We start from the raw sequence: 16443 nt of genomic DNA, 5'->3' as shown, positions 1-16443 counted from the left end.
CCAGCAATGGTAAGGTGAAGAGGAAGACATTGCCTTTTACCCCTTATCCATTCCTTTTCTCTGGTCCTCTCTGATGTTGCAGGCTGTGGTTCCAGGAGTTGCTTATTTGCAGCTTCAGATGAGCTGCTGTGCAGTTGATTACCTGGGTGACCCAAATCCATCAGTCAGGGAGCTTAATATCTGGAGCCACTTACAATAAAAAACTAGTGCGAGGATGGAAGAAAACTGGTGACAGAGATCTACTGCAGTAAGTGGAACTGATGCCAATTAAAACTTGGCTTCTCTTTCTGTTTATTTTTGTGGCGCCATAACAGAAGAAACAGTGATACATAGAAAGTCCTGCACTTCTGCTGGCACTGTCCAGTGACAGAGGTTGTCTTGAATGAATAATAAGGGAAAAAAGGGCCTACAATTCAATATGTGTTGAATCCACAGCTGAATGGCAAAAGAGACAAAGCAGGGATCTGCCTGGTTCCTCTCAAAAAGGAATACAACTTGCCTTTCTAGTTGAAAGCACAGAGGGAGTTTTTGTTTGCTCCAATAGGGAGCCATTCATGCAGATGGGTAGGTGTTTTGACCCGTTCAATCATGTGACATTGGCATTCATGTGACGAGCAACAGGTCTTCATCTCAAAATTTTCCTCCCTGGGGCAACGTTTTCCAAAATTCCTTCAATTTCTACAGATGCCAACCTAAAAACTGCACAAGGATAACCTGATTTTCTGACCTTTCCTGCCAGGCTTCTCAGGAGCACTTTTACCCTTCAGGACTTCTATATAGGCTTTTCACTAGTTCAAGAACACTTCTGCTAGAGCAGGAGAAACTATGACTTTTTTCACCCATAACCTATTCCTAAGCCTTAGTGATTCCATCACAAACATATGGAAAGTTTGGGGTTGATTTATATATATTATTTCTTAAAACGAAAGTTTGGGGTTGATTTATATATATTATTTTTTAAAACGTTAATTAAATGAAAAATTTAAATATTTCTTGTCTTTCAAAAATGTAAATAGAATGAACAGTTTTCTCTCTCTCATATATTTGAGAAATTAGTGGACTGGCACTAAATTCCACTAGGACCAACAGTGTAAATAGAATGAACAGTTTTCTCTCTCTCCTATATTTGAGAAATTAGTACTTCCCAGTGAAAATGGTGGACTGGCACTGCATTCCACTAGGACCAACAACCCTCTGGTTGTCTCTTGATTTCCATGGCCTGACCAGACCAAGTAGAGTTTAAATCCTGCTATATTTATCCCTGGCAGCAGTAACTAAATCAAACCTGCCACTGACAATTCTGCACTTGAAAGAACTCTAGCTCTTGTAGCTAATGCACTGGATGAAGCTTTAGTATCAGGAAATAAGGGAGATTACTTACGAACTTTCTCTTCAATTGGTATGGAAGTGCTAAAGTAAATAACTAAGAGCTATCCCTCAACCCCATCCACAAATACTGAGGACTTGCAGAAGTTACACAGCCTGTCCTCAGCACACATTTTTTTTGCATTCAGCTTCAGGAGGAACATCTCAATGCATCACAGAAACACATTTGGTTGCCTGAGACATAACCAGTATTGTCTGTGTACCAAGAACATCACCCTCTTACTACGAAGTCTTATGCCATAGTGTGCTCCCTGACTGGAAGTGGAAAGAAAAGACCAAAAACCTACAAGTCCACTTGTAGTCCACGGTGTCACTACAGTCTGAAGTGGCAAATGCAGAAGTAATATCTCTGAAGACAACATATCCTGACGCATTTAGCATTAAGTAGAAGCAACTGTTTCTGTTACTGTGTTGTGGGTTTGTTTATTTTTTCGGTATATTTAATAATGTGAATTACTCTACCTGGTGATGATGAAAGAGAACAATACAATCTGTAATATTGTATCTATAAATAATGCCAAGAATAATTAAAAAATGCTCCGTTGTGCTAGTAAGGTTTATTGTTTGCTATGTTGATACCATTAGTTAGTCAGGATTCTACTGGATAAAATGGTCTACAAGGGTGAAAATGAGGCTTGCACTGTAAATTTCCTTCATCATAAAACTTGAGATTACACAACTGGGCTTGTTGGAAATATTCAGTCTGTACACTTCCGAGAATCGCATTCACACTGGGAGGCAGAAGGGATGTAATGCTGCACCACCGTCCCGTTGGCACACCGGAGGGGGATCGTGACGATGGTTGTTTGAGTGGCTGTACAGCAGCTGCACAGGTCTTCCCACTTCCCTGTCTCAACAGAGTATCTGGTATAGCTTCTGCACTTGCCCTAAATGGAAAAAAGAGATACCAAGTTTGAACAGTGCCCGACCTCAGCGCCATCAGAATCCAGGTTCTTCCCTTCAAAACATCGATGGGCACCTTCACACTCTCATAAATAAACTTCGGAGCCTGAAGAAGGATATGAGTGCTTAACTGTAGACTCAGATCTGAAAATCAGCCTCACCAATACTCCGATGAAAATTCTGAGTGCTTAACTGTAGACTCAGATCTGAAAATCAGCCTCACAAATACTCCGATGAAAATTCTTTGTTTTAAGTAGAAGGTCCTAACAAAGCCACTTCAGAGTCATTCATTTCTGATGGAAGCAAAGGAGAGTGGTAGGAACAAAGCCTTTGTGTCTAACACGTGCCTTTTTTCATGCTGGCTTGAACAGGGAAAATTCAGCATCACCAAATTACTTTAGGAAATAAATGCCAATGAGGTTTACACTGAGCAAGTCAATGAGAAGGACGAAAATTGATGCTCCACTTTCTGAAGTGAAGCTGTAGTGGAGGCAAAGGTTTCCCTTGTGAAAGAGAGAAAGGGGGCAAGGGCAGGGCTTGGGGTGGGGGAGATTGCTTTTGTTCCTTACCTCACAATGAGAAATAGGCACTTCCCTTTCAGCCACACATCCGTTGGTATTCCTGTACTGCAGTCTGCTACTTACTGGTCGACATTCCACTTCTACGCCTACCAAGTTAAAAAAAGTCACAGACAAAGGCCACAGATGAAAAACCCAAACAAAATAATTGTCATCAGACTCAATACAGCTCCATCACCTTTTTGATCCTGACTTATTAACTTGTTCTCAAGTTACTTCACTACACTCATTTACTTTTTTTTTTGTAGGTTGTGCCTCCATTGCAAAAGCAAGAGACATATGCAATTGAGATCAATAGGGAAAAGAGGTAAGAAGCCGAGATGCAGCTTCTTTCTTAAGTGGGAAAATGAGGAATATCCTTTGCAAATAATCTTGTGCTAGTACCACAAAAATCTAATGAGAAAATATGCCTGTTCACTTATGTGCTCCTATGTACTTAAAACCCTGCCCTCAGACAAAATAACCAACTCCAGTTGCCAAAGCATAACATAAGAATGGGAAAACTGGCTTCTTAAACAACTTTTGATCAAAGCCATGTAAGACTCTACTGAACCAAAGGCATCACCCTGACCTGTGCTTTGAACTTGAGAGAACAAGTTCTTTGCCCAATTCTTTATGGTACTGAGGTGTCTGAAAGACAAAATTTCTTGAGATCTGGGAAGGCAATGTAACCTATATCTAAGTTCCTCTGTCCATGAGAAACTGATTATTCTCTTAGCTGACTTTTAAGAATGATTAAATTACTCTGGTTTCACAGCAGCTTTGCCAAGCCTTGGTGTTCCCTGTAGAGTATGTAACAGATTGTGTGTTGCTACTGAGTGCCCTGGTGGAAAAATATAAATACAGAGGGGAGGCAAAGAGAGTTTGACATCTAGAAGTATCTGATTCAAAGCTAATCACCATCCTTCAATTGATAACCCATGGTTAGTTGGCTGGATGCAGTATGTTGGCTTTTTTCTTATGGAGGTGCCTGAACAGAGAAGCAACCAGGAATAAGACTCCGCTGTAATATGGTACTTTTATGTTTTTAGCTATGTCCAAGCAAACACCAATGGCAATAAGGATTTGAAGGCCCATAAAATATCGGCTGGTTTAGGCAGGCAATATTTCACTTAGATCAGTTTGCTTTTGCTGCTATAAGGAGGTATAATTTTTAAATCACTATAACTGTTAAATATATGTATTAATCTGTGCTCATTTGGTACTGGATTTCTCCTCAATTGCAGTGATAGGCATTGTCAATTAGTAGAGCCTGCCCACCACCTTGTCTTTTAAATCTTAAAATCTGGGTTTTGTTAATAAATAATTGTCAGTATTCCTTACTTGAAGCCTGGTAACTAAATTACCTGTTTGAGCCATTTGATGACAGTCTATCTCAATAGCTTTCTGACTCCTATTTCTCAATCTGGAACTCAGTGCTTATACAGAGAGGCAACGGCTGCACACTCTCTAGGAGTTAACATCCTTCATCAGGGGTATTATTACAGCAGTTACTGTGCCAGTGTGGTGATGGGCTACTATGCTGGCCATCTTTTATTTATTAACACATGCACAGAGGAAAAAATAAAAATAAAGAGGTAACAGAACACAGGCAAGATGTTGATACTGTGACATTAGAAGAGAATATCAAACTTTTGTTACTTTGTTTTTAGTTTAAATGAGCTACAGTATTATTAATTTTTCACTTACAAAGGAGAAAACTGAGAGGTTGTCTGTTCACAACAGCATCAGAGATTCATTTTAGAAATGAGAACCCAATCCTGCAATCCTTTCTCATGTAAGCAAACCCTTCCTACGCTCACAGCCTGATTGACATTTGGATTATCTACAAAACGATGCATGAAATTAAGAGTTGCAGGACTGACTCCTAAACTGCCAAATTTAAGATGCAGTCAAGCTGTTCAATAGGAATGCACCTTTAACAAGCATTCCTCCTACCATTTTTTAGTTAATACACCACCAAACAACAATCAAAATTACATTACTGATACCAGGGATTTTTTGCTAAATTCATTTTAGGTTGATTGATTATTTATGAAGTGGTTGCCTCACATATTCAGTATCAGGTTATGTGACTTGCCAACCTGTGTGTATAATACTCTTCCCATTATCTTTAGATGAACAATGAAATAAAACATTCATAATTAACACCTGCATAAAATGTGGAAAGTATCTATTTCTTTCTAAGCACTGGTGAATACTGTCAAAACACATGTTCTGGAGGAGAAAACATGAAGCAGTGTCCTGATCAGAGGGTGGACTTGTTCGATGTTTTATTTTAACCACATTGCTTAGGTCTGTTTCACTGAACTGCATCTTATGCAAAAAGTAACTCCTTACTCAGTAGCTTACACTCTCTGCAATTTCCATACAAAACATTTTGGCTTATTTACTTACATGTGTCACAGCAGGTATTGCCAATTTTTGCAATTCTGCCCTAAAAAAATAAACAGAGAAAACTTCTATTTTGGCACAAGTAATACACATTTGTTCTGCTGGAAGAATACAGAAGGATGTTTAACACAAGGTATAAGGCAAGAAAACTGTATATCTATATTGTACAAAAATAAAAATCTACATTAGTAATTATCTCTTTATCCATTTTAAGATTTTGAACTTGTGATTTTGTTTGTTGATAAACGATAGGGTATAATTTACTGTATTATCAAGTTCCACAACCTGAAAGTATTGCTTTTACCTTATATTAGAAGCTTTCAAAGACATTGAATACCAATAAATTTCTGGGAACCAGAGGGACAAAACCAATAGCATTCAAGTCTTACAGCTGTTTAAGGAAGGGAGTTAACCAGTCCCTCTTGATTTTTTTTTAGCAATATAGTTGAAAGCATGCCTATTTCACAACAGCTGAAAATGTACAGGCAAATCATCATAAAATATCACATCTGTCAAATAAGTTTTAACAGCCAAAGATTTCATTTTTCTTATTTCATCACTACAGTGTAGAAAATAATTCTGAGAAATATACGTATGGTGGAAAATTACTGAAAACTCACAGTGAAAAGAAAAACGGAGACATATTTATACTGCAGGATAATGCCATTGTTACTCTACACACCTGAACTTACATGCAAAAGTTTTGAGGCATTTTTAATGAAAAAAACCTAAAACCTAAACTTTCCATCTGTAACTAGATGAAACCCACTAATTTTATAGCTGAAAAAGTTGTAGGTTTGTTTATCTGTTCGTTTGTTTGATGGGAAGAGAATAAATGCAATTTGGGAAGTTCTAGTTAAAAAGTAAACTGCTCTTGAGGGTCTTTAGAATATAATATATATTAATAACCCCAAGCCTCTAACATAATCCAGTATTTTTCTAAATCTTTGCTCGTATGACAAAACTGTGTGTGCTGTACTGATTTTACAAAGTGAGAAATGCACCACAGAAACTTTATTCTTCTTGCATTATGCGTATCAAATCCTCCATTTGCTTGATTTGTATATGTAGAGAGGGGTTTGGGCACAAGCTTTGTTAAAGGTTTCCTGCGTCCCATTGTGCCCAGGAAAATGGGGACAGGTGGATGCAAACACCTGTGTGATGTTTGATGAGCAAAAGCAGGACCCCACGTGTTACATCCCAACCCACGCTCTATTCCTCGGTGTATGGCTCACCTCAAACCACAGGAAACATGGGTGGACGTGTTGAGTGGGGTTTTTATTATACCATTATACCAAACAACTGCAAATGTGGGAGTCTGAGCTCTTCCTACAGCGTTGGGAACATACCTTTCCCTAACTTTGCTCGTATGACAAAACTGTGTGTGCTGTACTGATTTTACAAAGTGAGAAATGCACCACAGAAACTTTATTCTTCTTGCATTATGCGTATCAAATCCTCCATTTGCTTGATTTGTATATGTAGAGAGGGGTTTGGGCACAAGCTTTGTTAAAGGTTTCCTGCGTCCCATTGTGCCCAGGAAAATGGGGACAGGTGGATGCAAACACCTGTGTGATGTTTGATGAGCAAAAGCAGGACCCCACGTGTTACATCCCAACCCACGCTCTATTCCTCGGTGTATGGCTCACCTCAAACCACAGCAAAGATGGGTGGACGTGTTGAGTGGGGTTTTTATTATACCATTATACCAAACAACTGCAAATGTGGGAGTCTGAGCTCTTCCTACAGCGTTGGGAACATACCTTTCCCTAACTTCATACAAGGGTAGAGAAAAAAGAAAAAGTCTTAGTATTTCATATGCATATTCATATAACCTACAGCGTTGGGAACATACCTTTCCCTAATTTCATACAAGGGTAGAGAAGAAAAAAAAAAAAGTCTTAGCATTTCATATGCATATTCGTATAGAAAAGGGGCTGATCTGACTGTGTTCTCAAATTGTGTAATTATCCACACAGTTATGCTCTGGATACCAAACTGAAAATATCATTAGAACAATCATTTTCTTTTATTTCCTGCTTCATATGGAACTACTGCAAGCTCAGCATCTCCCCTGCAGCACAGTTCCACATAAAACCAGCATGTATTTTAAAATAAGGAAACCTTATTTTTTTTCTGAATTTCAAATAAAGTTCAAGTTCAGTTTAGCCAAGATGCTGGGAGAGGGTTGGGTTTTTCCACCCTAATACACATAAGGTACTTATATACAGAACCATAAACATGACAGAGTCTAGGTTTAACCTGGAAACAGGACACATTTCACTACTTACTCCTTCAGCCAAGCATCGTCTGGAATCAAATGGAGGACAGCCAGTGATTCTCCTTTCCCAGATAAATTCCCCTTTCTCATTTACTTTACAGGAGTGTGTGTCACAGCCATCCTGAAGTGATTCATTTGGCTGTAAAGAATTAAAGGCTGTTAGAGCTTTACACAGAAACAACATGGGACAGTAAGTTTTCAGGATGCTATACAACCTGAGTATTCCTTTACTGATATTTCAACTAACATACCATGGTGGTGAAGTTTATAAAACCTGGAAATCTTTAATAAACAGAATTATTTATCAACAAAGTCATCATCTTCTATTTACTTCCATAGCACTTGATTACAGCTCGGTCAAGACTGCCAAAACCTGATCTTTTTCAGCTCTTAGAAGAAATTACCATTAACTCAAAAGAGAAACTGTTTGAGGTGAGAAGCTTGGGAGTTTGGCTATGACTTGTCCTTTAAATATATATATATATGAATATATATATATATATGAATAATTAACTCCTGGCTCCTGGAGCCAAGAGTATATATATTTATATATACATAAATTTATATGTATTTGTGGTGGTGAATGGAGCTAAATCCAGCTGGCGTCCAGTCACGAGTGGTGTCCCACAGGGCTCAGTACTGGGGCCACTTCTCTTTAACATCTCTATCAATGATCTGGACGAGGGGATCGAGTGCACCCTCAGTAAGTTCGCAGACGACACCAAGCTGGGTGGCAGTGTTGAACTGCTGGAGGGTAGAGAGGCTCTGCAGAGGGATCTGGACAGGCTGGATGGATGGGCTGAGACCAACGGGATGAGGTTTAACAAGGCCAAGTGCCGGGTCCTGCACTTCGGTCACAACAACCCCAAGCAGCGCTCCAGGCTGGGGGCAGAGTGGCTGGAGCTGCCTGGCAGAAAAAGACCTGGGGGTGTTGGTGGACTGTCGGCTGAACAGGAGCCAGCAGTGTGCCCAGGTGGCCAAGAAGGCCAACAGCATCCTGGCCTGTATCAAGAACAGTGTGGCGAGTAGAGCCCGAGAGGTGATGGTCCCCCTGTACTGGGCACTGGTGAGGCCTCACCTTGAGTGCTGTGTCCAGTTTTGGGCCCCCTACCACAAGAGGGACATTGAGGTGCTGGAGCGGGTCCAGAGAAGGGCAACGAAGCTGGTGAGGGGTCTGGAGCACAAGTCTTACGAGGAGAGGCTGAGGGAACTGGGGTTGTTCAGTCTGGGGAAGAGGAGACTGAGGGGAGACCTTATCGCTCTGTACAAGTACCTGAAAGGAGGCTGTAGAGAGACGGGGGTCGGTCTCTTCTCCCAAGTTACAGATGATAGGACAAGGGGTAACGGCTTCAAGTTGCGCCAGGGGAAGTTCAGGTTGGATATTAGGAAACATTTCTTTACTGAAAGGGTTATCCAGCATTGGAATGGGCTGCCCAGGGAGGTGGTGGAGTCACCATCCCTGGAGGTATTTAAGAAACGTGTAGACATGGTTCTTCAGGGCATGCTCTAGTGCCCAAGATTACTGGTTTGTGGTGGGGTGCTGTGTGGGTGGGTGATGGTTTTTTTGGTTTGGAGGTTGTTGTTGTGTGTTTAGGTGGTGGGAGCTGGTGTGGTTTTTTTTGTTTTTGGTTTTTGGTTTGGTTTTTTTTTTTTTTTTTGGTGGTTGGACTTGATGATCTCTGAGGTCCCTTCCAACCACTACAATTCTGTGATTCTGTGATTCTGTATTTAAAAAATACATATAAACACCACCCCACCTCCACACAGGATCATAAAATAATTTAGGTTGGAAAAAACCTTAAAATCATCGAGTCCAACTGTAAGCATAACACTGCCAAGTCTGCCTCTATGTCCCTGAGGGCCAGGTCTACACTTCTTTTTAATACCTCCAGGGACGGTGATTCCACCGCTTCCCTGGGGAGCCTGTTCCAATGCTTGACAACCCTTTCAGTGAAGAAACTTTTCCTAATATCAAATCTAAACCTCCCCTGGTGTACATTGATGCCATTTCCTCTTGTCCTATCACTTGCTGCTTGGGAGAAGAGACAGACCTCCACCTGGCTACACCCTCCTTTCAGGTAGTTGTAGGGTGATAAGGTCTCCCCTCAGCCTCCTTTTCTCCAGACTAAACAGCCTCAGTTCCTTCAGCCCCTTCTCTTAAGGCTTGTTCTCCAGACCCCTCACCAGCTTTATTTTTCTTCCCATACTCTCCTCACCTAAAACTTAGTTCAGGAATGGAACAAAAGAAAATATTATATGCTCTTTCTTGCGACCAGCTAATGGGTTTTAACCAGAAAAATATCCATTCCTGTTTAAGAACCTATCATGCTGGAGAAATTTTACAAAATTCACATTTTCAACTTAAATTATCCATTTCTAATTTAAAAATGAGGTTTTTAATTTCCTCTAAGTAGTTGTTTGAGCTCATATTCCAGTTAAAATTCCTTGACAATATGCATGCTTGCAGGTACATGTCCCTCTATAATATTACACTGTGGTATGAAGTCCCTGATTTTTAATTTACACACAACAACAAAAAAAATCCCTTTACTGGTAAACCATTCTGAGATACAAAAGAATAGGCGCTAGCAATACTGTGTCTGCCTAACCAAAAAAGAGTAAAAAAAAAAAAAAAGCACTTTCTTTGGGTTCACCAGAAGTCTATGCTACATTTACATTTACTCATAAATCAAAGAAGAAGTGCTTAAAACTTACCTGAAGATATTTAAGCCTTCCATCTCTCAGCCTGATGGCACATGAAGTTGGCACACATTTTCCACAGCAAGAGCCAGGGATTTCCTGCCTTCTGTAATTCTAGAAAGTAAAGGACATTTTTCTGAGCTTGTTTTGTTTTGAGCATGCTTTCTACACTTATTTGTAGAGGTGTTTTTTGTTTGTTTGTTTTAAATTAATGGACAAAGTGATAACGACTAAAATTTTTTTTTTTATACAATAGGACTAGACCAGCTTAATCTAACTAGTTGCATACTTTTGGGTGGGTTTTTTTTGCTTTATAAAGGCTGGCATTTATCATTGTACTGATTTATTATACAATAGGGAGGTAAGCTTATTTCCAAGTACAAAGCCTCTTGTGACCACTAAATTCAATATTCTTTGACTATAACAGTTGCAAGGTCAGATTCACTAAACAACACAGAACAGTAGGAGAGGGTAAAAAGCTTATTGAAATGTTTTGAGTGACATACAGTTCACATTTGTGGCGTGCAGGAGCTTTTCTGTAAAGCTTATGAATACTACGCAGCACAACTTGGAAAAGTAGTTTGAAATGCTTAAAGTAGGAGAAAAGGGCAAGACAACCAGTAAGTAGTGGACAGGGAAAGGGGAGAATAAGGATAAGTGGAAAATTTGAACTATGGAAATAAAAAGAAAATGACCTGATTAAACAAGAAAGTAAAAAGAACATCAGAGAAGGTATGATACAGCAAGATGAAAAAGGAAAGACAAAAAAAGAAAAGAGGAATAATTGAGACCCACAAATGACACAGGAAGGAAAAAATAGTGGCAAGAAAAGGAGACGGGAGACTGAGTGGCACTAGATGGAAAGGAAAAAAGGTATAGAGTGGATGAAGAGAAAAAAGATGGAGAAAAAAAAAAACCCCAAAAACCAGAAAGGAACAGAATTAACACATGAAATGTCCCACAGTAATGTCTCCAGCTGCTACGCATAACCAACAGCTGCTTATGATCAGCTGAACATTTTTAAGACAACAAACACTTTCTGGTTGAGTGAAGGCATGCATGTTATCCATATGTTTTTTATAGAAAAAGAATTTTGGGAGGGTGGGGGGGGGTTCCTATTAAATCATTGGAAGAAAACATAGTTCATTGTTATTTAGGTGAACATGCTCTACTAGCAAAAAACGTAAGCACCTCAAGTAGGTCATAAAATGCCCCTGATGAGCAGGATATGCTGCAGTTGGCTGCACTTCAATTACCAGTGCATTTGCTTTCACAGCTTCAGCATCCAGTAGAAAGCAGGTATATACTCTTAACCCCTTATTTTATCCATTATGAAGGAATTACTAGTAATCTGAGTATACCATGAAATCAATGACTCTGAGACAGGAAAGATTCCAAGTATGTGCGTGAATCCCATCAGCCTTAGAGGGATGAAGACATTCTGTATCTTATTTGATAGGTTTTTTCCCCCTCAAGCTCCAAAGATTCATTACAATGGCTACAAAGGAATACATAGGCCTAGAACTGCAACTTCCCTTGGGTAGCTGCACATCTCCTAAACACGAGTTCATAGCTTAATAAGCCCAACTGGAAATTGCCTTTCCTTCAGGGTTTTTTTGTTTAGTCTGTATTTTTGGGTCAGGTTGGGGAAAGGAGCTGTTTGGGAATTGTGTGGGTGGTGAAAGAAGCAGAAGAGGAACGTTTCCCCCGGTTTTTTACCATGTATTTTATTGATTCCTCTACCTTTAATTTCTACAGCTGGTTTCTTGCTTTGAAAAGCAAGAATTGATGTTTGAGTATTTTTGTGTGGGAACGTCCATATGCACACATGTTTCTGGCCATGGACTCATTCTAGTGTATCTGGGTTTTTTTCATGGACCTGCCAGGTTATATTTTGTGGAAGTGAGAACGATGCTCAGCACTGAGCTCGGCCATTTATTTTCCTTTCAGAAGCCTGTGGATGTAATCATACCTTACAGAAGGGGTGATATTAGGGTCCAGAACAACACAAAGTATTCCAGGTTCTCCCTTTGTCACAGGCTACATCTGTACCATCAAATAAAGGGGGTCAAGGCCGGTTTTCTGGCCCTGCAGACAAGTGGAACACGTGTATGTCTAAGCTGCATTCTCCCTACAAAACAGGCTGGCTTTGGGCTGTCCTAACCACTGACCTGTGCACATTATTTGGAAGTTTACTAGTTAGAATGGGCCAACTGGGACACTGCTGACAATTCTTCAAGATAAGTGGTTGCAGGACATAATTTGAGCCTGCAGTCTTGCTCTGTTCAGTACAGATGAAACCACGGAAACTTGGCTTACTACCTTGTCCTTTCTGGTTCTACTTAAGGATTGAAAACTGGACTCATCCAAAACTCTGCCTGTCTCTTTTGCAGAGACCCTATCAAGGTAGGACATCAGCCAGGAATCCCATATGATCATGTTAGAGATGCGACTTTTCTGGTACAACTGCTTGCACAGACCCTGGGTTTGGTTGGACCCATTGGGCTCCACCCATTATCCAGAGAATGGCAGACGAGAATGGGGCATTTAAGCCATTTTCTGTGAAACTTAGCTGCTGGGCTGTGCTCTTCAGACAGAGGGAGATTAACCCACCCTCTGCAACGGGCTTAGGTCTACTTCTACTTGAGGTATTGGTGCTAAGAGAGAAAACTACATGATTGAGCAGAACTAGTCAGGCACTCCAGTCACACTGTTGTTCAAGGAGTAAAAATGAGAGTTATTTTCCTCTGGCTGTCCCAGCCAAGCTCATTCCTTGTCGATGATGGCAGCAAAGCAGCAGCAGACTTCAAAAAGGCCAGTGGAACTGCTGGGGACAATCACCTTAAATCACCAAAAGCATGGCTGGGAACCAGAAAAAAAAAAAAAATTATTGTGCTCAGCTATTAGACAATTCAGAACAGTCATAGGAAAGCCCTGAAACATGGAGATGTGGCTGAGCTGCGATCCCTGGAGGGTCAGATAATACTGCAGGAAAGACAACACAGCAGTTCCTGTCACCAATGGTTTGCCAAACCTTATTTTTCCCTAAAGGTGAGTAGTTTAAAATACACAATAAAAATGTGCCTGTGCACCTGAGTACTATGAAAAGTTACCTTTCCTACACTGTGGATTAAGATTACATTTGGTACACTTAATCTAATTCAGGTAAAGAAGAATACAGGGATACTTCTCAGAAAAACTTCAATAAAGGCAACAGATCCCATAGTTTCACAGAACATAAAAATGGTATATAAAATTAACTTCAATAAAGGCAACAGATCCCATAGTTGCACAGAACATAAACTGGTATATACAATGAAGAACATGACCTTCTCATCAGACACATTCTCAACCAGAATATCCAGATCGCTTGCACTTACTGCTGGGCATGGTTCACAGCTTAATTTTGTACATTTCAGAGTATATCTCTGAGAAGATGTTGACTGGAGGGAGCAGACACACGTCGTGCATTGATCCACCATCAGGCGTCTCCATGGCTGAAACATTGGAAACAGTTTGCAAGTCAGTGACTGTCTCTTCAACAAAGCACATAAATGAGCAATTTCATCCAGGTTAAATCTCTTCCATTAAATCTTGCATTGCAATTCTTTGCAAGAGAAAACAGAAAACTGATGGCCCCATTTTCCAGAGACCCAAATTTTTGCATTTGTAATTCCACAACAAGCAACATCGCATGAAGCCATTTTTCAAGTAAGGCCTCTAGAATTCCTTAATCTGTGAAATGACATTGACATTTCTGATTTTGTTCTTTACAAAGCTAGCAAGCAAGAAATGAATCTTTGAAAGAGGTGAGGAAGATTTTGTCATGATCTATCTTGACTATGTGTAAGGGTGGCTGCTACCAGTTCATTTTTCATGAGTATAGTGAACTGGTTTACCAGTTCTTGAGCCATCGCAACCCGCAGATCATGGGCAGAAAGTAATTGTTATTGTTCTTGTAATAACACTGGTTAGAATCTTTAGAGGCCAAAAAGTGAAAAATTGAGAAAGGAGAAAGAAAAAAATACACAGCCAAACAGTCCAGAAACAGAATTACTGAGTGAAGAACTGGACTTGTCCATAGTTACAAGCAAATCAGTGGCTGAACTGGCACACAATTAAAATTCCATGAGCTCTTCCCCAGCACCTTGTTTTCTGGATCCCATTACCTTTTCAAAGCAAACAAAAATGGCATTTTAAATGCACAGACTAAAATGCCACACTATTAAATAGGAAACAAAAGGATGTGGAGTTAGCAATTGGATTCTTAGTGCTGAAAGGAATTCTAAATACAAGGTCTTTCTGCTTTCCAAGTGCGGAGCCTTTCATTTCAACCTCAAAATATTAAACCACTATGGCTGAAAGGAAAAAATGGGAGAAGCCTATTAAAGACTTTCACAAAGAACTTCTAAAACATAACAAAGTAAACAGACACTGAATATCACTACATTATAAAAGATTTGAGTAGTTCTTCAAGCGTCAATGGAATTTCACTACTGACTTCATTTGGAACAGGAATTTCCCTTGCTACATACTGTGTATATCTTCAAATTCCATTTTTTCTTGTTACATACTGAATAAACACTCATGGAACAAATGGAGCAAAACCAAGAAGTTGGCCAGAGTAACACTGTAAAGGTACTAGGTTTATGGGTAGCTCAGAGCCAATAGTCTGACATATCCACTGAAGGACAAATGTTCTGATTAAAGAATTTTAATTGCATTCTTACTCTGCACCCCAGCACAACGGAAGTCCTCAGAGCTCAGTGGTTTTCTATAAAGCACCAACAAGAACTTTTTTCTTGGTTTGTGGTGGTCTATAAAAAAGACCCTCCACAAACAACATGATGGGGTGGTAACACCTATGAGGACATCCCTTGTCTTTTAACAACCCAGTTAGAGACCTCGGTGCAGAACCCTTGAGCTTTCTTGGTTTAACCTTTTATAGTGAATATCAGGTCATTAATCTGGAGAGTTAAAAGACCTCAATGGGTGCAGGCATGAGGACACATTTTCATATGGGAAAGGGATGAATAGCAAATGTTACATGAAACTCCAAGATTTCTTGTTTACTCTCAACATTGGAAACCATTCAGACACCAAAGTGATAGTTCAATACAGGCTACATGGCCCCACAACAGCATTCAATCCACTGACACTAGTACTACTCTACTGATTAGCAGCTTCATGCATGCCTGTGCATACAAAAGCCTTGCAAATCTGGGAGATATCCTCATCGTGGTGACTCACTTCAAAATATATTCGGTTTTGTTCTGTTTATTATCATAATTAGGCCCTCTAAAAGTAAATGCTTATCACAGAATGTCTCAGTAGCTCTGTGCTTTCACACTAGGAAGAAAACATCTATAAAGCCACAATTGATATTAAAATTGTTATCCTTATTGGATCTTTTAATAGTCCTAACATTCCAATTAAATGCAACAAAGATAAAATTGTGTTTGTACTAAAATCAGCTAAGAGCGGGAACTTAGGGCTTATTAGATACATGTTGAAACAAAATCCTCACACACAAGTGTCTTGAACTTTTGGGGAAGGTCTTACCTTGATCCAAAGTTTGCATTACAGCTTAGTTCTATGATATTTAATGTATTTAGGGATCAGCATGCAAATGGTTTTAACAATGGCTTTCTGTGAACAAACACAGCTTAACATGACAGAAATGAGTGAAATCATGGATTGATAAAGCTTTTTCCCTTTATATAATACACCTATCATGTGTTTTCTTGACTAACTTAGAATGAAATGCCAACATCTGCTAACCCAGTGTTAGTCAGTGCAACCAAAATAACCTGCATAAAGCCCAAATCGACTCAGATCTGCTTCAAAAATGTCACTCAGTAAAAGCCTGGGAAAACAGATGAGTGATACAGATAATCCTTTTGGTAAATACAGCCACCTGCTTGGAAGTCTGCAGTTAAAGTCCACAGCATTGTTAAGAACAGCGGAGTGAATGCAATACACCAAATTACTGGAATATAATATTGGTAACCAGATACAAGACAAAAATGTAAAGGGATTAAGGACACAGTCAGTTAACAGAACTGCAGTAAAAGATTCAAAACTTGGAACTATTCAGCGAATGAGTTAATGGAGCAAAGTTTTCCCTTGATATAAAATGAAATTTAAATCCTATTCTTAAAGGACCCAGAATAAAGGTTTTGAAATCCAGGAAGTATAAAC

General features: G+C 39.6%; 1 protein-coding gene across 1 annotated transcript in view; it reads right to left on the bottom strand.

Moving 5' to 3' along the window:
- Positions 1-1924: 1924 nt before the first annotated feature.
- VWF (von Willebrand factor) overlaps positions 1925-16443 on the bottom strand; it is a 161910-nt gene continuing 147391 nt past the window's right edge. Inside the window, exons 47-52 of the mRNA XM_014938407.1 lie at positions 13623-13739; positions 10258-10356; positions 7553-7681; positions 5265-5304; positions 2859-2956; positions 1925-2273 (exon numbers count right to left, since the gene is read on the bottom strand). Coding sequence (XP_014793893.1) covers positions 2085-2273; positions 2859-2956; positions 5265-5304; positions 7553-7681; positions 10258-10356; positions 13623-13739 — 672 coding nt within the window. The 3' untranslated portion in view covers positions 1925-2084. The remainder of the gene's footprint in view (positions 2274-2858; positions 2957-5264; positions 5305-7552; positions 7682-10257; positions 10357-13622; positions 13740-16443) is intronic.

The sequence above is a fragment of the Calidris pugnax genome, unplaced genomic scaffold (assembly GCF_001431845.1).
Source record: "Calidris pugnax isolate Ruff unplaced genomic scaffold, ASM143184v1 scaffold47, whole genome shotgun sequence".
NCBI classification, from domain to species: Eukaryota; Metazoa; Chordata; class Aves; order Charadriiformes; family Scolopacidae; genus Calidris; species Calidris pugnax.
The sequence above is the reverse complement of the archived record's forward strand: the minus strand, read 5'-3'. Positions and strand labels throughout refer to the sequence as shown.